Source organism: Lontra canadensis, unplaced genomic scaffold, assembly GCF_010015895.1.
Source record: "Lontra canadensis isolate GAN:19392208 unplaced genomic scaffold, GSC_riverotter_1.0 scaffold10, whole genome shotgun sequence".
NCBI classification, from domain to species: Eukaryota; Metazoa; Chordata; class Mammalia; order Carnivora; family Mustelidae; genus Lontra; species Lontra canadensis.
In genome coordinates, this window is record NW_022631004.1 from 6971683 (window position 1) to 6994074 (window position 22392).

Here is a 22392-nt window from a genome sequence, read left to right on the forward strand (position 1 = left end):
GCATCACTTTTGCTCTCTGCATTCCCCTGGCTGGAACACCCTGATCCCTGAGCATGTCTTTCCTAACTGCCAAATGCAAAGCACATCTTCCAAATTCACTGGGTGTCTTCTGAGGGCACTGGACACTAGTCATGATTCTCTTCTGCAAATCCTTTTTCCCTTAGCTTCCACAGTCTGATTTCTTTTGCTTTATACCTCTTACTTCTCTTGATCTGCTTTTCAGAGTCCTCTTCTCCCATTCATCTACTTCATCCTCCTTATACTCTCTGTGGGCAAGTGCATCCACTCCATGGCTTCAAACACCACCTATATCCTAAGGACATTTCCAGCCTAGTCCTTTCTCTTGAATTCAAGCCACCTACTGAACACCTCTACTAGATTATCTATGGATATCTCACATGCTACTGTCTAAAACTAACTTCATTCCCCATTATGGCCATCTTGACCTCAAACTCTCCTCTTCCTGAATTCCTCAACTTACTGAATGAAATCACCACCTATATAGTCATCCAAGCAAAAATCAAGACTCCTACGTCTCTTCTCCCTTTCCCACATTCAACAGAATTGACAAAACTCTTGAGCTTGGTCTACGTACCTCTGGAATCTATCCTCTTTGACTCTGCTTTCTTTCATTTCTCCTTGGATTAAAGTAGTTAAGTTCTTTGTGGGGCTTCACCCCCTCATCCCCCACATAGCTGTCACAGCAAATTTTTAGAAATGTGGAACTGATGTCTTTTGCCTGCTTCACTGCCTTTAGAATAAAGACCAAACTCCTCAGCACATCACACACTTCCACCCTCATCTCCCACCACATTCCCACAGGTTCTTAAGTTAGTGTCATAGCAGTATATTTGCAATTTCCTTCTAAACTCATCATACCCTCTTATTTTCATTACTTCTTATATGTCTAAAATAACCTTCCTCCTCTTCTCATCTTGTCTCTTTTTAGCTGACCAGTCAAGATTAATCACTCTTGGCAAGGAGGTAAGGCAATAGGAATTTTCAAACATTGCTAAAGGGATTTTAAATAGGTTCAATCACCTAGAAAAGCATTATCTAGTACTATGTTTACAACATACACATCATATGACCCAACAATCCACCCCAGGAAAATATGCTGGAAAAACTCATGCACATAGACACTAGTGTGTATATGCAGAAACAGGGCTCAACAGCCAAAGAGGAAACATCAATCCACATGTCCCAACAACAGGAGAACAGACACAGAGACTGTGGGCTTGTCTTATGTACAACTATACAGTATTGAAAATGAACAAGCAAGAACCATTAGCAACAATCTGGATGAATTTTACCAACTATGGTAGGAAAAGATGACAAAAGTATACATGTAGTAGGGTTCAATTTCTCTAGAGTCCAAAACAGAAAAAATTAAACCGTATCAATCAGGGATACTTTCATTGGTGGTAAAAACAGAAATAAAAGCAGGAGTCAGGCCTCTGTTATCTTAGGAAGAATTGGAACTAGGAAGGGATACAGAGAGATCTTCTCAGATTCTGGCAATACTCTGTTTCTTGACATGGCTGGTGTTCATAACAACTCACTGGGCCATGCATATTTTTTGAATCTTCATAATTTTAAAATAAAATTTAAAAAATTACATTCTTATAAAGTGTCTTTTTCTGAGCTTACAAAGTATCAATTGCTCATAATCATTTATTCTTTCTTTCTCTCTTCCAATGGTTCTTGGTGGAGAATTTTTTTAATCAGCTGATTTTGCTGTAAAAGTACAGATGCTCAGACCTTACCATAGTTCAACTGAATCACTAGAATCACCAGATGGTGGAACCAGAATATGTAGGTAAGGGTTTTTAATTTCACAGGTGACTCTGGAAACAACCTCTCACTACAAACCACTGCCTAGACTGGAAACTCTTTGAAAAAAAAAACTGTATCTTTTTCATACTCCCCACATCGAGCACAATACCTGGTATGTAACAGGTACTCAAAACGTGTTTGTCAATGTAATGACAAAAATGCAAACTTAGAAATCTCATGGTTTGGATTTGCATTACTTCTAGGTAAAACATTTGCACAGTACACTGTTGATACAGAATGACCCTAGAAGGCTCAGGGTCAGGCTCCTGAAAGATGTCATGCGTGGCTGGAGACATTCTTAGATCATGCCAGCCCACCAAAATGCAACCTAAGGCATCTATGGAAATAAGCAGGATATGAAGGCTGCCTAGTATCTACTAAAATTTTTAATTCATTTCAGACCATCAAAGCATCAAGAGTCCAGGGCACATGCTTACTTTTTTTTTTTTATTAAAAGTCAAGTATAATTATTTTTTTATTTTTTTAAAAGTCAAGTATAATTAACATACAGTGTTGTATTAGTTTCAAGTGTATAGGGTACTTTTCAGTTCAATAAATGTAATGTGTCTTTCAATCAATGGAATATGCACGCATGTACTTATATATAAAATATATATGTTTTTAATATACATGAATGTTTTTAATAGCTAAATCACAGTAATTTGTCAACATTTAAATGTCAATTTACTGTTAGAAATTATAGTTACATGTAACTGTATGTAGTTGGAAATTCAAATACAGTGTGTTTGGCTAGCCTACTTTTTATCAGTTCCTATAAAGTAGCTTATCCACTTCTGTTAAAATATTTTTAACTGCCTAACCCCAGCAATTAGTTTGTAATTACAAACTATTTTTACATCCATGGCAGGAAATGATTATACAAAATGTGGACACTGAGACTATGACATCACTTGGAGTGGAAGCAAGCACTGAACTTTATGATACACGTCTTAAGTGCAAAGGCTCTTCAAGCTGAGAGAAAAGACCCCTCTCCACACACACAGACTTAAATATGAGAACATAAAAATGGAAAGACAAAGACAAAAGAAAGCTTGCCTGACACTACAGATCGAATGTTAGCAATAATCTTAGGAACCTTAATTCTTTCCTAACTTCTAAAACAGAGGAAAAAAATGCTTCCAAAGACATATAACCAAGGAAAATAAATCTGGGTATGCTGCATCTACAAAATGGTTTGATGTCCTTCATCAAGCAGAGCATTTGTGAGGCTGTCCTACTGGGTGGATTAAAATGTGCTTATCTCCATCTAAAGCGCACGAGAGATGAGTTCCCACGCCCATCTGTTTAAGAAAAATACAGGGTGAGGAAAAGAAAGACTAATTTATTATTCTTTTGTGGCAAACAACTTAATCTTTTTTTTTTTTCACCCAAACTGTACAGAACCTAGAATTTAAACTAACTGGGGATCGGCAGAGTTAACCAAAGTGCACTGCTCTGGCCTTGAAGCCTATCCCACTCTGTGCACCTTTGCTGTGTCACTGGACCATTGCTGTTGCATTCACAAAATGAATGTAACGGCCTTCGCTGAGGGGCAAGGTTGAGGACACAAAACGAGATTTCATCTCGAAGACCAATGCTCTTTTAATACCTCTGAAGGCAACTGGCTGAACCAAGTCATGTCCTCAAGTCTCATCCAGCAGTATAGTCTATGATACATTCCTTTGAGAAAGGGATACAAAAATGACTTCGAACATCTGAATATCTATGAAGAAGCATGGCCAGAAATCCATGTTTCAGTGTTGAAATTTCAGAGTTTAACTGAAGACAAAAAAATTAGGTAAAAGTAGAAACAAAAATCCTACTCACTAACCAAAATGCTTTATAAAGCTTACCAGACGAAAAAGAAATTGCATCTCCTCTCCTGGTAGGATGGAACCTTCAAACTATATCCAGTATCTGTTTTTTGTTCCTCATGCCTAGGGCAAGCATATTCCATAATTTACAAGAGTTCACTCTGACAATTTTAATTCTGTGCTTATTTTAATGATAGAACTTAAAATGTTTACATCATCCTATTCTGGAATATGTGAACAACTGCTTATCAATCAAATATAGCCAGACCACTCGGTGTCCAGCTTCAACTTCTTTGGTACCAAAGGGTGTAACTTTGCTGGGAGTTAATGAGGAAAAAGAGAAGTGGACTTAATCTCTGTAAAAGATGGGTTCACAGTAGGTTAAGACCAGAAGATATAATTTTATCGGTAGGAGTGGAGCTTTATTAACAATCCAAAACTGACTCCTTACCTGGCATTCTGAAATACAGCACACTGAACTCTGGATTCAGTGCCATGGTCACATTTGGGAACAACTTAGTTTGAGCAACTAGTATCTGCAGCTTTACACTGCTGTTTTTTATATTTTCATTGATTATGCAGTTTTGTTGATATTTACATTGTCAATTTGTTTAGGTTGTGTTGGTGTATAAGACCTATAGTATAAGAATATACTTTTATATCAGTCTTTCTACATATTTAAGTGATAATGTAATTAAAATAATTAAGGCAATACTGAACTTCTACAAGTTAGTTGTTAGATTTTTGCATTGTTTTTCATGTTTAAGTGGCCCAAATATTGCAAAAGTTTGAGAAACACTGCAATATTACAGATGTTAAGGAAGAGAGAAAGCTTCAAACAAAATGTGCCCATCTAATATTTCTTTTTTTTTTTTAGAGGGGGCAGGGGCAGAGGGAGAGGAGGAGAGAGAATCTTAAGCAGGCTCCATGCCCGGTGCAAAGCTCAACACAGGACTTGATCTCATGACCCTGCTATCATGACCTGAGCCGAAATGAAGAGTCAGACGCACAACCCACCGAGCCACCAAGACATCCCCTATCTAATATTTCTAAAGCAACTGAGGCATAATGGATCAAGGGTCAGTCCTTCAACTGGCTCATCATCTAAGCAGAGGTAAAACTTTCCTTAACAGAGTTACCCCAACTTCTGGAGACCCTTCCTTAACACCTTCTTCCTTCACCCCCAGTTCTCACTGTGAGTCTGAGAAGAAGACTTGGCCCCAGTTTTAAGCAAGTGATTGATAATGAAGGTGGCTCAAAACGATTCAATGCCAGGGGACACCTGGGTGGCTCAGTCAATTAAGCATCTGACTCTTGATTTTGGCTCAGGTCACAATCTCAGGGTCTTAAGATGGAGCCCCATGACAGGCTCCATGCCCCACAGAGAGTTGGCTAGAGAGTCTTTCTCTCCCTCCTCCTGTGCCCCTCCTCACCCTCTCCCCACATGTTGTCTCTCAAATAAATAAATATTTACAAAAAAAAAAAAAGATTCAATGCAAGTGATGAAAGATTCAGATGCCAGATGTTTGCCCAAAAAAGAGGTGATGTTAAAAAAAAAAAAAAAAAGAGGTGATGTTTGCAGAATGGGAAGGAAGGGGAAATAGTAAACTATGACCACTGTCTTCAAATGTCTGAAGAGCTGCCGTGTAAAAGTCAGATAAGCCTTTTGTACCTCCAAATGATGGCTCTAGGATATAGCAGGGAGGTTATAAGGACAGAAATTTTGGGTTAAGATGCTGAGGACCACCACCATTTATCAAAGAGCCACTGCATGCTAGGACTCCACTAAGTGTTTTATACACATTATAGGGTTCATGCAGAGCCTTCCATCTATTGGCCTTGATCACTAAACTACTGAGATGGGTTCACATCAGGCCATTTTTCAAGTTCTTTCTCTCTCAGAGGCTTGATGAACAGGAGTATAAACTGTAGTAAAATTCCTTTTCTTCTTTTCTTGATTCTGTGCCAATGAGGCAAAATACTGTTAAGTAAAAAGACCAGGATGATGGACAAATATATTGGGGAAGAGAGCATCATCATTGCGTAGAGGAAATAATTATAATTATTATTTAAAACTTAAAGTAACCTAAAATTTGTAAAACATACAGAGTGAGGGAAGAGATAAATCAGTGAAGGTATTTCAAAGCTGTTATTATGAAGGGCACCTGGATGGTGAGGTCAGTTAAGAGTCCAACTCTTGATTTCAGCTCAGGTCTTGATCTCCCAGTCATGGGATCCAGACCCACAACAGGCTCTGCACTCAGCTGGGAGTCCTCTTCTATCCCCCTCTCCTTTCCTTTGCCCTTCCCCCTGTACTCTCTCTCTCTCCCCCTCTCTAAAATAATTAATCTTTAAAACTTTCATTGTGATATATTTTGGTTGCAAATTACAATTTAATCAATGTATAAACAATAAATAACATAGCAGGTCATAACCGGAGATTATTTTAGTCACTTTGGGATGTTAGCAAAAGTTATAGTGTAATCAAAATTACTTAAGTTGATCTCACAGCCAATTTTTTCCTATTCCTTCAGTCTACAAAGTAGCAGCTTCTGACAAATTACAGTATGCTTAGTCTACTGCCTTATTCTTCCTCTGCAAATCTAGCCAATTGTCCAGTCTTAACTAAGAAAGGTTTTTTAAGACATCTATATCCACCTATTCCCACATATTAAAAAAAAAAATCTAAAAATGGCACAGGAGAAAAATAAATCATTGTGCTAGTGGTATTTATTGCACGGGACAAAGAAATGAATAAAACAATTGTGGTCCAGCCCACAAAAGGTTTATGATTTTCCCTTTCCTGAGAATGTTTTATGGAGAGGAACCTCCTACAAGTTATTGAGGGTTCTAAGAATTCTATCTAAACCTGGCCGACTTTTTTTTTTTTTCTTCCAGATTTTATTTTTAAGTAATCTCTACACCCAACGTGGGGCTCACAACCTCAAGACCAAGAGTCATGTGCTTTACCAACTAAGCCAGCCAGGCATCCCTAAACCTGGGTGACTCCTAAAAAGGGACATAAAGCATGACAGAGCCAAGATCATTTCTCTTTCCTACTCCCAGAAGCATTTCCTAAGATAACTGAACTTTAAAGGGGAAAGGGTCTTAGCAATTACTATCTTTCATTTACAAATGAAGAAACCGATGTCAAGGCAACTATACAGAACTATGCACAGAACTTATTTTGCAGCTGTACAAGATAATGCATTTTATTTCAGAACCCATACATGAAATATCCTAAAGCACAAATACTGTAAGCAAAGGGAAATGTTATCATCTTGATCTCAGGCCTTGGCTCCAACATCTGTTCCTCTGGAAAGCCTTGTTCATCATACTGCCCCACCTCCCTACCATTTCATTCACAGCACCTGAGCTAGAACCAATTTGTGTATGCTCATGTTCACGACCTCTCTCCCTCTAGAATGTGAGAATCTTGAGGAAAGAAACTTTCCCCTGGAACAGCACCTGGAACAAAAACAAACAGACCTTCGATCAACAGCTATCGGAGATCAGTATCCGTAAGGTCTGGGAAGAGACTTCATAGAGGCAATATTGGAAGTGGGTCTTGAAGAACCTAGGAGTCTGCTGGAGAAGGCTTGCACACCTGAGATTCAATGTTAAACTGCCACATCCTATCATCATAAATACCTTTAACGTGTACTTCTTTTAACTTCTATGTGCAAATAGCTTTTCACCCATGGGGTTTATGCGTCTTTCCTCACCATAACACATTTCAAAGAAATCAGTTTCTATCATTACCATAAAAATCTATCTTTCGGTGGGGTGGGGGAGAGGGACTCTACCCTAAGTTGGGTTCTTACTGAGACTCATTTTTACTTAGAACTCTCTCAGTAACTGTATTTTGGCTCAACACCTTCAAAGAAGTTGATCTAGGGACACCTGGGTGGCTCAATTGTGAAGCATCTGCCTTCAGCCCAGGTCACAGTCTCAGGGTCCTAGAATGGAGCCCATCATCAGGCTCTCTGCTCAGTGGGGAATCTGCTTCTCCCTCTCTGCACGTGTTCTCCCTCTCTCTCTCTCAAATAAATAAATAAAATCTTGAAAGAAAAAAAAAAAAAGATGACCTAACCAAACAGATTCAATAAACTAGGCTTACTAGGAGAACCTTGGAAATGTCAAGTGCTTGATCACTTTACAGCCTTATTTTTCTTAAATTCTAATTAATCAAGCCAATTTTCAAGTTAATTTAATGGAATGATGGAATATCACTTACCAAAATAATAAAAATTCTCTCAGAAGCCAAAAAATATGATGTTTGTTGTTGACAGGGGAGTAAAAGATCAAAATAACATAAAACAACAATTTACTTTGGAATGAGAGAGGCAGAGGCAGGTAGCTATTAATATTTTGACTCCTGGGAAATACTTCCTCAGAACCTTGCACCCATTCCCTGCTTGGTGCCAGGACATTTACAACCTTGTCAATTTTCTGGAAGACAGGGTCTGGGTAAGGAAAGGCAGCCTAAGCCATCATACATTCAGTATACTAACCACTTAGTGGAAGGTATATGCTCTCATTCTACAAAGGGTCTTAGAGAGGTAATCTGCCAACCTTTCATTTAACAGGAAAAGACCCTAAAGCTCAGAGAACAAAGGTAATTTTTTTCTCAAATCCAGTCAGTAGAACCTAGGTAGCCTGACTTGATCAGACAGTGTTTCTACTATCCATAGGCATGTCTCTGCAGGACATCAAAATTTTATAAATATAGCCAAATGTTCAGGAAGGGAGAACACTCATGAAACAAATACTAAGACCAGAGGGGCATGGGTATGGCTCAGTCTGAGGAGCATGTGATTCCTGATCTCAGGATGGTGAGTCCCAGCCCCATGTTGGGTATAGAGGTTAAATAAATAAACTTGAGCAAACAGCTAAGGAATTCTGACTTTTAGCCCCTGACATGAGAACTTAAGAAAAAAATCATTGGAACATCCTCAGTTGTCTATAAGAGATGCTCTAAGTTTGGCTGGCTCATGGTTTCAAGCAGCTAAAACTGATTTTCCCAATACTGACTCATAGCCCTCCTCAGAGAAGGTCCCCAACAAGTTTTAAAGAATAAACAGTATTACAGGAATGCCCAGCACCAACTCAGTGACATTAATCCAGCAAGGGGAGGTAAACCAAAAGGCTGAAGATACCTGGTGGTTTAGTGAAGTAGAGGAGGAGTGCCAGCCAACACCTGAACACTGTTTTTAGTCTCCAGAGACTTTCAAGGTCAAAGGCAAAAGAAAAAATCTGGGCCATGCAAATTTCTTTTGTCATCTGAGTTCAATGGGATTGGGGCTCTGAATGAGTGTTCATGCCCAGCTGTCTTGAGTCATCACTTTCTATTCTTCACTAAAAATGTTTTAGAAAAACACTTTGGGAAAACAGTATCTCATAAACTAAAAATTTCATGGGATGGAAGAGGCAAAGAAGAGAACAGAGCATAATGTTGTAAAAAAACACTATCAGAGAATCCTTATTAAAAATTAATTAAAATGGCCAGGGGCACCTGGCTGGCTCAGTTGGAAGAGCATGTGACTCTAGATCTTGGGGTCATGAGTTTGAGCCCCACAGTGGGTATAAAGAGTACTAAAATAATAATTATAAAATAAAAAAATGAAGTTTTAAAAATGAACTAAGATGAATTAGTCAATTTTGACCATATGGGCAACACCCATATGACTTGTACCCATTTTTACTGGTACAAATACTAACTCTGCAGGTAGATTAGTTCTTCTAAATGGTAAATCAGAACATTTGAGCATACACTTTTAACTGAAAGTTGAAACGATTTAAATTCTCAAGTGATGAATATTAAGCATTGATGGCTCTTTCTTTTCTTGAAAACTGCCTTGCAACAGGGTATTCCACTCATTTTGTTGGAACTCCAAGACCTAGACAAAGATCCATTGTCAGAGAGAATGTCACTATGACAAAAGAAGGGCACACATTTTCTTCTTTTGCAGTAATTTTTATTAAATACTGCTTGAAACAAGCAGGCAATTGGCTAGATCAGGGAAATATTTCTGTTGTGCAAATATTTGTGTTATGCCATTATTTATCATATGGTAGTATGATTTGGACTTTATAAATACTTGCAGGTCCCCATCCTCCAAAAATCAGTGAATAAATAACTGGAAGGAAATTTGTCAACTTTCAATTTACAGCTGAAACTATACAGGTTTGACAACTAGACTCAGTGAACCAGGCAACACCTGGGCAATGACAAACTCATTGTACAATATGTAGTTATTAATTAATATGCATAATGGTCATCTTGACCCCCCCATAATGATATTCATCTTTGGAGTATATTAATTTATGTAGCAAATACACTGTTAAAATTGAGAGAAGGATATTAAAATTTTTGTTCCTCTTCAGACCACATGATGCACAGTATTCCAAAGAAATGGGAGTAATGAGTACTCAAGTAATAGGTATCACCTTGATTTCTCCACAGGGCTGTTAATCTAGCTTGGGTCAGTCCAAAAATGTTATTCCATTTTGAAATATCTAGGCAAATGTTGCTTTTAAGTATTTAATATGATCAAGAAGGCAAAAAGAGTCCTTTTAACAATGTATCATTTTATTTATACTTCTCTGGCTGTCATCACCTCCTGAGGAAGCCTTTAAAACCAAAACACACAGTGACCAAGAGAATGTGTGAGGTCAAGAATACACACACACAGACTGAAGAGACAATTTCATTTAGGCTAGATCAGAGACAGGGAAAAACCTCTGGTAACAGTGACTAAGTAGAGAAACTCAACCACTTCCAGGACTCCTCAGTATGGCTATATTGATTTACTAGAGGTGAACTGGAGATGAAAGGGCATATACTCAGATACTGTGTAACAAGGCATGATGCTCATTTCCTCATGTGTAAAATGGGCATAAAGCCTTCAAACTACAAGAATATGCTGAGATAATATAAGAAAAATTGTTGGTTGGGGCACCTGGGTAGCTCAGTTGGTTGAGCCTCCAACTCTTAGTTTCGGCTTGAGTCATGACTTCGGGACTGTGGGATCAAGCCCTACCTTGGACTCCTGCTTCAGCGAGGAGTCTGCTTGAGGATTTCTCTCCCTCTGCCTCTCCACTGCCCCCTCCACTCTCTCTCCCTCTCCCTCTCCCTCTCAAACGAACAAACAAACAAAAAAAAAACCAAATAAACCTTAAAAAGAAAAATAGTTGGCTCAAAGTTCAGTTCCTTTCCCTGCCACACCAATATTTCTATGTCTACATGGAATGAGCCATTTGCATTAAGAAACATGCAGTCAGCATATACTTGGGTTCTGTCTCATCTTTATAGATGCTGTTTAGATCTGGAAATGAGTTCTTAACTACCAGTAATGCCTTTTCACCCTGAAAGGAAAGAATAATAAATACAGTATTGCAGGAATTCAAGGATGACACAACATACAGCCAAGCAGTCCCTTTGAGAAAAGCGTGGTTGACACTCTAGGATTACTTATTTATAATAGGCCCCAACTACTCATTTCAACATCCTCTATCATCCTAACTAGCTACTTTCAATAGAGGAGGAGGCAGGAGAGAAGGACCTGGGTTCACCTCATTACCAAGCAAATGTGGAAAACCCTTCAGCACAGTGATTCTCAATCTTGGTTGCACTTGGCTCTACATCAAATCACCTGGGGAGCTTTTAAAGCTCCAACTGCCCAGATCACACCCCACATATCTGAGTATCTGGGGGTAGGGTGCAGGCACCCATAATTTTTTAAAGTCCCCAGTGAATCAAGGTGCAGTTAAGGTTAAGAACCACTTTCTGGGATCAGGCCTCCTGACCTCATGTAACTTCTGCTGAAAGCCAACCTAAAGCATTTCACAACCACAACTTCAGAGTACAGCAGGTCCAACAGGGTTCTGAATGCTGAAACATCCCTGATGCCTGCATTGAGGTCCACAGAGACGGCTGAAGAAAAAGCTTGTTAGCAAGAGGGTTACCCAGAGCCTCACCCGAGAGCCACCTTTTCCAACAGTTTGCACTAAAAACAAAACCCCCAAGTTTACCAGTCTTAAGAGATGTCACCAAAGTCTGCTAGGATTTTTTTTTTTCTTTTTTAAAGACAAACCTCTTGGAAAAGAGAGTATCTGGGGGATCGCACCCCCCCCACACACACACACGGAGAGCCTATAGAAAAGCAGACAGAACCATACAATTCCCATGGCCGCCTAGAAAGCACCGGTAAACTCCCCTCCGCGCAGCGCAAGCAGGCGCGCGCCAGCCTGCGGCCACTGCACCTGCTGTCGAGCTGGGCCACACCTGCCGCGCCCGACCCTCTCCTCCTACCTTCCAGCAGCTCGTCCAGGCTGGTGACCTTCCGACTGCCGTCGATGGTGTAGATGGTGCGGACACCCTGGGGCAGGTTCACGTTGTCCGACAAGGAGCGAGTGAGCTCTATGAGCAGCGCGTCGAAGGACCGGAAGCGGTCGCTGGAGATGGCAAACACCAGGCCCTTGAAGTAGCGGTCCCCATTCCGGTAGAAGCGCGCCTTCTTGGCCTTCTTCTCTGAGCTCAGAGCCTGCAGGGTCCGCGTGCGGTAGAAGCTGCAGTGGGCACTGTGCGCCGGGCTAGGGATGAGCCCGTTCCCCTTGGGGCCCGAGCTGCTGCTGCCTCCGGAGGAGCTGGGCGCCCCTCTCCGCGACCCTGGTCGCGGCCTTTTGTCCCGTTCCTCAAAGTGCTCCAGCTCAATACTCCTGGTGCTGGCCATCACGGCTGCTCTGAAGGCTCCCCCACAAAAAACGTCCCAGCCGAAGCCTCCGGGTAGCCTAGTGTCAATGAGAGAGTCAGCTCAGGGACGTCTGACCGTGGGGGCCTCAGAGCGCCGGGACACCTGGCTGTGGCATCTCGCCCTCTCCTCGCAGGTGGGGCAGCTGAGCCGCGGAGGAGACGAATGGCCCGCGCCCCCCCCCTCCCCTACAAGTGGCCGCAGCGTCGAGCTGCCCAGCTCATTGTCCAGCGCGGCTCGCTCGGTCCCTCCCGCGGGGAGCCCCACGCCCCCCCCAACCCCGGGCGCCTTCTCCAGCCAGCCACGCCTCACAACTCCCGCCTGGGAGCCGGCCAGGAGCCGCAAAGTTGGGCCGCCGGAGGTTCGCCCCGGGCCCGCGGGCGCACACAAAGCTCGGGCGCCCGCCGCGGCTCGCGTCCGCCGGCGGCTCCCGGGAGGCTGAGGGGAAGGAAGGAAGAGGAGGGGGAGGAGCTGGGAGCGTGGGAGAGGCGCCGCGGGCCCGCAGGGGCGTCGCGCCCGGCCCCGGCCCGCCCACGAGCCCTGCGGGAGGCCGGGGATGCGGCGCCTCCGCCTGGCTTGCCCGCAGGCCCTGCCTCGGTGGCGGCGCGCGCGGACTCGGGCTGAGAGGACAGTGCGGGGGCCCCTTCCTCCCACAGAGCCCGGCCCTAGCGGGAAATAATGCAGCCCGCCTCCCCGGCTGCCGGCCGGCCCAGCCCACCCGCGAGCATCCGCGGCCGGCTCGGCCCGCTGGCGGGACTGGAGGTGGTGGTGGTGGTGGTGGTGGGGTTCCTGCCCCCCAAGGGCTGCCAAAGCCCGGGAGGGAAGGGGTGCGCGAGGAGGAGGGGGCCGCACGGGTCAGCGCGGAGGCTCTGCGGCGGGAGAGGACCGACTCCTCCTGGGTCCTAGGCAGCCCCGCCCGCCTGACAGCTACAAGCCCGAGCCGCGCGCTAATGGGCGCAGCCGCGGCACGCGCGCTTCTGCTTGGGAAACGTAAACGCGCAGGCCAAAAAAACTACAAAGGAAGGAGATTCAAGGGCAGAGATCACATCCCTAACTAGCCTCCAAAGGAGGAACCGAGGCCAGACTAGGGCAGAAATTCGAAGCATAACATAGGGTTAGGGCACAAAATTTTATATTTTAAAAAGAAAAATTTGAAGCTTTAAGACCTTTGATAAAACAGTTTCCATTGCAGGCTTGCTAACATGGGATGTTGAGTAACTTTGAATGAATAAACGCTCAGAAGTTATTGGATTTTGAGGGATTTATTTAATCAACAAATATTTATTAAGGGCAAGCCATGTGCCAGGCATTGTTTCCATCACTGCTAATGCATTAGTAAAGGAAACAAATACCTCCCCTCCCCCACTCACAGTTAAGTGGCATTTAATGTCAATTTGAGCTTCTTTTTTTTTTTTTAGATTTTATTTTTTAATTTGACAGACAGAGATCACAAGTAGGCAGAAAAGCAGGCAGAGAGAGAGGGGGAAGCAGGCTCCCCGCTGAGCAGAGAGCCCAATCCGGGGCTCGATCCCAGGGCTCCATCCCAGGGCTCCATCCCAGGATCCTGGGATCATGACCTGAGCCTAAGGCAGAGGCTTTAACCCACTGAGCCACCCAGGAACCCCATCAATTTGAGCTTCTTAAGTAATAGTTCTAACATTTGTAAGCACCCATCATACTGGAAGTCTTAATTTAATAGTGTCAACAATAAAAACATATTTCCTAAAGGCTTTGAGAAACATTAGTTATTTCCATTTGCTATCAGGGAAAGATGAAACTAAAAGATGTTTGTCGTAATCTAACAGGTGGGTAAGCGGCCTTGAAGCCTTATTTATTCAACACCTGGTTCTTTGAGACAACAAATCCCAATCCACCTGGAAGGTAGGAAGGCATGGATACTTTTCTTGGAATGAACTGAGTCCATGGCAATCAATGCTCCAGAAGAATCCTGTTCAGTGCACCATTGTAGTCTCAGGGCAGTCTCAGGGACACACCTGGACATAGCTGACTTCTAGAACCAGGCCTGGAGCTGTCCGGGAATTCAGCTGATTTGAGGTTACAGTGTAGTTTTCAAGGAGAAAAAAATCTAAAATATTATTAGGTCATGACCATGATAGACTTCAATCCAGAACAATTAAATCAGAATTTCTAGAGACAGGTTTCTCCAACAGTATTTCTCCCCCCACCCCTCTTTCTTTTTTTTTTCCTTTTAAAGATTTATTTATTTGAGAGAGAGAGTGTGTGTGCACACGCACGAGAGAGAGAGAGAGAAAGAGGAGAGAGAGAGAGCATGTGAGCAGTGGGAGGGGCAGAGGGAGTGGGAGAGAGAATCCTAAGTGGACTCCCTGCTGATCATGAGCCCAATACATGGCTCCATCCCATGACCAGAGACCATGACCTGAGCCAAAACCAACAGTGGGGCACCCAGCCAACTAAGTCACCCAGACACCCAGCCAACAGCATTTTTTGGAAGTGCTCTTAATGTATATAGCCAGGGTTTCCAACTACAGGCTATAACAAGAATCAAACAGATCGGTGTTTCTTCTCAAACTTTGATGTACTTATATGTAGTAGAGAATCTCATATTCAGAATCTTAAATTTTGATTGAGTGGGTCTGTGGTAGGATTTGAAATGCTCCATTTCTAACAAGCTTCCCGGGTGATGCCATTGCTGCTGGTCTCCATACAGTACTTTGAGGAAAAAGAGAATTAAATGGCAAATTCCTTGAGATAGGACCTCACTAAGTGCCACTAATTGCAGAGTCAGCAACTTTGTAAATGGCTTAACATGGGTGTGTTCATCTGTTTTGCTACTATAGAATCTTGGTGGGAAAAACGCTTTCTAATTTATTGCTGTAGTAACAAAGTATCCCAAATCTAGTGATTTATAGCAATAAATATGCATTATCTCAACAGTTTCTGTGAGTCAGAAATCTAGGAGCAGCTTCTCTTGAGTTTTCATTAGATTGCACATCAAGACATCGATCGGGGCTGCAGTCACCTGAAGGTCTGACTGACACCAGAAAACCCACTCCTAACATGGCTCACACATGTTGGCAGGGGCCCTTAGTTCCTCACCATGAACACCTCTCTGTAGGGTTGCTTGAGTGTTCTAACAACATATCAGCTGGCTTCCTGTAGAGTAAGCATTCATGAGAGAACAAGGTGGGAACAATGACCTCATTCTCACACCATCCTGTAAGGTACACAGCTCAGACTTGTTCAGTGGGGGACACTAGGGTATGACTGTCAGGTGTCAAGGATCACTGGGGTCATCCTGCAGGCTGGTTGTGCAGGTTTCAATCACTCAAGCTTTAGGACAGCAACATATATGCTTTTTCTCACCCAAAGATTTCTAATCAAAGATCTGGCCCTTCTTAAATAGTGAAGACAATGATGTAATCTGTCAGTATTTTCATATTATTTCCTAATATTATACCCCTAAATTGAACAGAGATTACTGTTTCTCAACAGGGGTGAGGGCAGAAGAGAAAGAATTTCTAAAGCTGTTACTTAGTTAAAATTATTATCCTACTGCTCTTGCATTAATTTGTTTAAAGAATTTTATTCCAAACCCTCATATAAGAATTAAGATGTGATCACGTTTCATAAAATATTTACTTAATGTATATGGTATACCTCAAGACCCAGTTGGCCAAAATTTGAATATTTATTGTGGTGGGAAAAAATTAGTTTGGGCATTACAATCCTAATGCAAACAAAATTGGGGGTTCTAGGCTGGCATCACTTAATCTGGGTTACTTTGTAGTAGAACCAAAACAAATTCTCTTCTTTTAAGCCATTGCAGAATTTGCAAAATAGGATATTTCAACGGGCATTTCCCTTGTCAAGATAACCCCTTTTATCTAACCAAGAAACACTATCAGATTTGCTATTCATTTGTCATTACAGAAATGGTCTGATTCTCCTTGGTGGTTGTGAGGTCCACTAATTCTGTTGGCCAGGTCCTGATTTAAACAGGCTTCATCAGGAGGGGCTGCCTCTTCACCATCCAGAAGCTGGCCTTGACCTTTTCTCTGTTGGTGGTAGAGTCTCCATATCCTTTCCTCACCCCTCTTAATCTAAAACTTGTCTGAATAAAAGCTTTTGCGCAGAGTACTTTTAAAAAATGGCTTCGTTTCTATGCTACCGAGAACCTAAGAATTTCAATCCAGCACTTCTCCATTTTTTGTATAATTACGAAAAACCCCTTTCTGCTTTTGATATATAATAACTATAAATCGCAAAGTATCCAGTGAACGTGAACATTTTCTTGATGATATCCAGATGGGAGCTCTTTTAAAAATCATTTGGGGGCAGAAAGTCTCAACTACGTGTGAAGGGAAGCTCCCTGATTTTTGTTCTGTACACTTTTCCTTAGATCACAATTTCAGAATTTTGAAGTTGCCTTTTGGCCAAATGGTAATTCCCACCCCCCCTCCACCCCACCCCACCCCCCCGCACCCTCTACCTCCACCTGGACTAAGAAATACAATGCAAATTTTTATTTAGCATTATTTGTTTAAATGAGATTTCATTACACAGTTCTTTGTGGAACTTTACATAAGAAAACTTGCCTTGAACATTTGCTGATTTTGCTTCAGGCCACTTTACTTTTCCAGTGCATTCGCTAAGCTTCACTTCTGGCCAGAAACTTCTGCTCTTAGAGGCAGTTTTCCAGCTCCATTATTTATTACGGTAAAGATGCTTACGAACCTTTTATACAGTGCTGTGCCAAGACTTTCTGCTGTCTCATGTTTTCATTCCTGTTCACTAGTGCCAAACATTTCTCCCCAGAAACAAAAATGATGAAACAACTATTTTCAGTGAAAGAGCCTGGTGACTATGGACTTGAGTTTTTGAAACTGAAGAGTATCTTTTATTACATAATCTTTTTTTTTTAGATTTTTTTTTTTTTTTATTCATTTGACAGACAGAGATCATAAGTAGGCAGAGAGGCAGACAGAGGGAGAGGGGGAAGCAGGCTCCCTGCTGAGCAGAGATCCCGATGCGGGGTTCGATTCCCGGACCCTGAGACAATGACCTGAGCGGAAGGCAGAGGCTTTAACCCACTGAGCCACCCAGATGCCCCTTATTTTGTAATCTTTACTGGAAAAAAGATTCTGACGAAAGTTTCTCTTATTTGTTTGTCACTTTGGCAGTTTTGCTGCCGTTTTCAGTCATGATTCTCAGAGCACTTTACAAATATATGAATGATTTCTTCGAAAATATATGTGAGGGAATGATTAAAACTACCTCTTATGGTTCAGAAAATTCAAACTTAGCTTATTGGTTAAGTCTTTCAAAAATTTCAAGTTTCTTTTTTTGGGTTTTTTTTTAGATTATTTATTTGAGAGTGAGAGCGGGTGCGAACACGTGTGGGCCCATGGGGTGTGAGAGGGCTGAGGGAGAGGGAGAGTCTCAAGCAGACTCCCCGCTGAGCGTGCAGCCCAAAGGGGGGGCTCAATCTCAAGGGACAGGTGGGGTTCAGTAGGGAGAGATAGATAGGTGGCTATGTGATCAGAAATCTGAAAAATGCTGAAGTGTAAGGAAACCAGAGATAAAATAACAAACCTGGAGCACCCTACCCTAGGCTTGTGGGGCGGGGTATCTTTTTTATGATAATCACCTGTGACCAACAAAGAATAACCAGACCCTAAAAAGAAATGAACCATTAAATATGTTATTACCAGTCCTTACTTAAGCCAAGATATCACAAAAATGATGAGGCCACAATCTCCCTGGTTAGTTCTAAAGAAAACTGTCAGTGGAGGCGCTTGTTGGCAACCCTGTCAGGACCCCTCTCAGTCCTGGGAGTTTTTTCTGTATCTTCACTTAATAAACTTCAATCGCTTTATTCACTCTTTATCCAGGAGATTCATTCCTTGACTCCATGAGACAAGAACCTCACTCTCCTGCCTCAAGATCACACCCTGACCTGAACGAGTCTGAACCTTAACCAAGTATGCCAACCAGGCACACCCCCAACTTGAATTTTTTATGGAAATATCAAATGAACTGGAGAAAAATTCAAAATGCACGCTTTCAACATATATGGCACACAAATCCTTTTTTTTTTCCCCTATGAGAAACTGTGGTTGAACAGTTCTCCCTATTGGTACATTTCACTTCCACAAAGTGTCTGAGACAAAGATTCTCAACTTTTATGTAAATTCCATCCATTCAAAATTATATTCAGTTATTTTGTCATTCACTAGTTCAGCTACAATAATTATTAAGATGAAAATAACAAAAACATTTAACTTATATAGCAACTTTCTTCTTAGAAATGTGAACTTTTTTTTCTCTTAAAACTTACTAAGAAGCAAATCTAGGCAGGTTGTGGTGTCCTTAAAGTGTCCCTACTTTCCAGGTAAGGGAGTCGAGGCACAGACAGCGATTTTCAACAATTATTTAATAATATCAAAAGTGAAAGACCAAGGAAAAGTACCACAGTACTCTCATTTTGTTGCTATAGAGTCAAATTTCCTAAACCCAATATAAAATTTACTGTTTGAATCCAGGCTTTTTGCTCCATTTAAAATTCAAAAAGAATTATCTTAAAATCGATCATGATTTTAGTGGCTTCCTCTTAGTAGTACATTCCACGTTTATACAAATACTGAATGTGACCAAGTGTGTTCGTGTCATTCTGTATGTGAGATTAAAGTGATGATCATGAGTACTTAAAGGGTAATAAAGCTTTTGTGATGATTAATCAGTAGTTATGACCTAGTTAAAGAAACAAATTATAGACGAGGAAATGAGAAAGATTAAGCAGCAGAGATAGAAATTGACTCCAGGGTATGCTAACTCTAGAAAATGTTCATCTCAAGCTTTCAGAATTCATTAATCATAAAGAAGTCTGTCCCTTTAGGAAGTTATAATTAAAAATTAATGGTTTTTATACTTATAGTAGGTTTATAATGCAAAGTAGCTGGTTATTTTAGGACAAATGTTCTGTATCCCATATTTGAAATATTGAAGTATAAAAATAATATATTTATTTTATATATGTTAATAATGATATTATGCATACTTGGTCAGTCCTCTTTAATAAATCTATACTTATTTAGCCATATATTTAGGATCAAAGATATAGCTTTTCTTGGTACTTCCCAGAGTCCTATTTGAAATAACTGATATTGATCATGCTTTATTGTTTTTATAAAAGATCAGATAAGGGGTGCCTGGGTGGCTCAGTCAGTTAAGCATCTGCCTTTGGCTCAGGTCATGATCTCAGGGTCCTGGGATCGAGTCCCACATTGGGCTCCCTGTTCAGAGAGGAGTCTGCTTCTCCCACTCCCTCCCCACCTCATGATCTCTCTCTCTCACTTGCTCTCTATCTCAAATAAATAAATAAAATCATTAAAAAAAAAAAAGATCAGACAGATATTTGTTTGTGTGTGATAAGATTACATATCTTAATGTAACTGATATACTCATTTTTAATAGTTTGCTAGTATTATAAAATTAATTTATTTCAGTACTGAAATTAATCACAATTAGTTACTATTATGATTACTATAATAATCACAATATTTCACTTCCTATAATTCCTCTCTCTCATGATAAGCCCCAAATTTCTGAGGTCATACCTGGTTCAAAAGCCTAGTTCAATGTCTTCATGAAGAGAAATCTTTCATTTTATTCAGCTCTCCAGGGGCCTCTGTCCCAGCTGCCACTGCTATGTCAGCACCCCAAAATGTCTCCTACTTCTCATGACCCACTCATGGGCTGCAACTCTGGGCCCACCAACAGTTTCTGAAAACAGAGAAGAATAAATAGAGAAAGAAAAATTTGTTCTTCTGAAACAAAATATTGGTGCTAACTTGGAAGAAAAATCTGTTCCAAGGTGACATATTCTTTTCACTAAGACATAGAATGATTGAGTAAGCCCTGTGTATATAATTAAAAATATGTAGAAAAAGGGGATTTCTTGAAGTAATTACAAATAATTTTCCTTTAAATTCTTGTTAAGAAGGACTATTCTAAGCTCTTCAGCCTTCTCAGATTCCTTTAATATAGACTTGGCAAGGCCTGAATATGTAAACGATAGGTCTTGTAAAATGATGGAAATTCCGCAAACCACTATAAATTGCCCAACTGTTTCTCTGTATCATGCAGTTTACCAGTCTGTCACATAATTTGGTGCGTTTTTTTGTTTGTTTGTTTTTGTTTTGTTTTGTTTTGTTTTGAGAGAAAGAGCAAGTGTGCAAGCCGGGAACAGCGTTTGTGTGTGTGGGGGGGGTATGGATGGGAGGGCAGAGGGAGAAGGAGAGAGAGAATCTTAAGCAGGCTCCATGCCCAGCTTGAAACCCAATGTGGGGCTTGATTTCATAACCTTGAGTTCACGACCTGAGCCAAAATCAAGAATTGGACTCTCAACAGACGAGCCACCCAAGTGTCCCAGTTTGATGGGAAATTCTTTTTTTTTTTTTTTAAAGATTTTATTTATTTATTTGACAGACAGAAATCACAAATAGGCAGAGAGGCAGGCACAGAGAGAGGGGGAGGCAGGCTCCTTGCCAAGCAGAGAGCCCGATGCGGGGCTTGATCCCAGGATCCTGGGATCATGACCTGAGCCAAAGGCAGAGGTTTTAACCCACTGAGCCACGCAGGCACCCCTTGGTAGGAAATTCTTAAAGTAACTTAGAATGTTTAGGGAAAGGCAGCAGGAAAGTGAAATGTGCTGACCCTGATGTGTCTCTATACACAACTGTTTTGTTCTTTTTTATCAAGGTACAATTGACATAATGTTCTATGTCAATAGTTTTATATTTATATTTATGTTTATATTATTATTTTATATTATATTTATATTTATAATGTTATATGTCAATGGTTTTATATTTTAATTAATCTTAATTCAAACAATGTGTAAGCTTTTGATTTTGGACTTGTTGTTTGAATGTGTGGATATCATTATCACCTTTTTTTTTTTTTTTTTTTTTACTGGTTTGGTCAAAGATTTTTCCCTGGAGCAAAAGTTTTACCCCAATGTTGTTGTTGTTGTTGTTGTTCTAAGATTTTATTTATCTATTTGACAGAGAGATACAGCAAGAGAGGGAACATAGAAGGGGGAGTGGGAGAGGGAGAAGCAGGCTTCCTTCCTGCCAAGCAGGGAGCCTGATGCAGGGCTTGGTCCCAGGACCCCAGGATCATGACCTGAGCTGAAGGCAGAAGCTTCACGACTGAGCCAGCCAGGTGCCCCTCAATGTTGGTTTTATAAAAGATGGTATAAACTTGTTTGCTGGGGGTGACTGGCTGGTTCAGTTAATGGAATGTGTGATTCTTGATCTCAGGGTCATGAATTTAAACCACATTAGGTGTAGAGGTTACTTGGAAATAAAATCTTTTTTTTTTTAAGACAAAAATAAATACATTTAAAGGACTCCATCAAGAGACTATAGACAATCCCTGAATTCCTTTCAGTCTATGTATGATCGAAGATTTTCACAGATGATAAATCTATCCATATTCAGTATCTGAAAAATCTATTACAAAAATTGAAGAAAGTCTTAAAGAGTTACTAATGAGGTTGCTGCTGATATATTTTTTAAGAACACTGCTTTATTTGGAGCAAATGAGTGATTTTTTAAAAACCTCCAAATTAGATTACAAATCAAACGGTATCAGCCCGCTCTGAAATTGCTTTTTCATATTTTAGCTATAATTAATTCTCGCTGGTGGATCCAAAACAATCTCTAAGTTTTCTGTCATTAAAAAAAAAAAATTTAGCAACCTCAAACTGACAGAAAAGTTACAAATTAGCACAAAGCATTTTTTCCCAGAACCATTTGAAAATAAGTTGCCAACATAATGTTTTATCATGCCTAAATATTTATCATATATTTTTATAAATAAAAGCATTTTCTTACATAGCATGACACAAGTATCAAAGTCAGGAAATTAACATTGATAAACTGCTACTTCTAATTTTCAGAACCTACTCACATTTTACGAGATCTCCTGGTAATGTCCTTTTG

General features: G+C 40.9%; 1 protein-coding gene across 8 annotated transcripts in view; it reads right to left on the bottom strand.

Annotated features, from left to right (window-relative positions):
- The window catches only part of DCLK2 (doublecortin like kinase 2), a 143697-nt gene extending 131142 nt beyond the window's left edge, over window positions 1-12555 (bottom strand). For all 8 annotated transcript variants that reach the window (XR_004382422.1, XR_004382421.1, XM_032855544.1 and 5 more), the window contains exon 1: window positions 11965-12555. Coding sequence is in view for 6 of the 8 variants with exons in the window: in XM_032855544.1 (XP_032711435.1) it covers window positions 11965-12385 (421 nt within the window). In the remaining 2 variants the exon portion in view is untranslated. The remainder of the gene's footprint in view (window positions 1-11964) is intronic.
- Between the last annotated feature and the right edge of the window lie 9837 nt (window positions 12556-22392).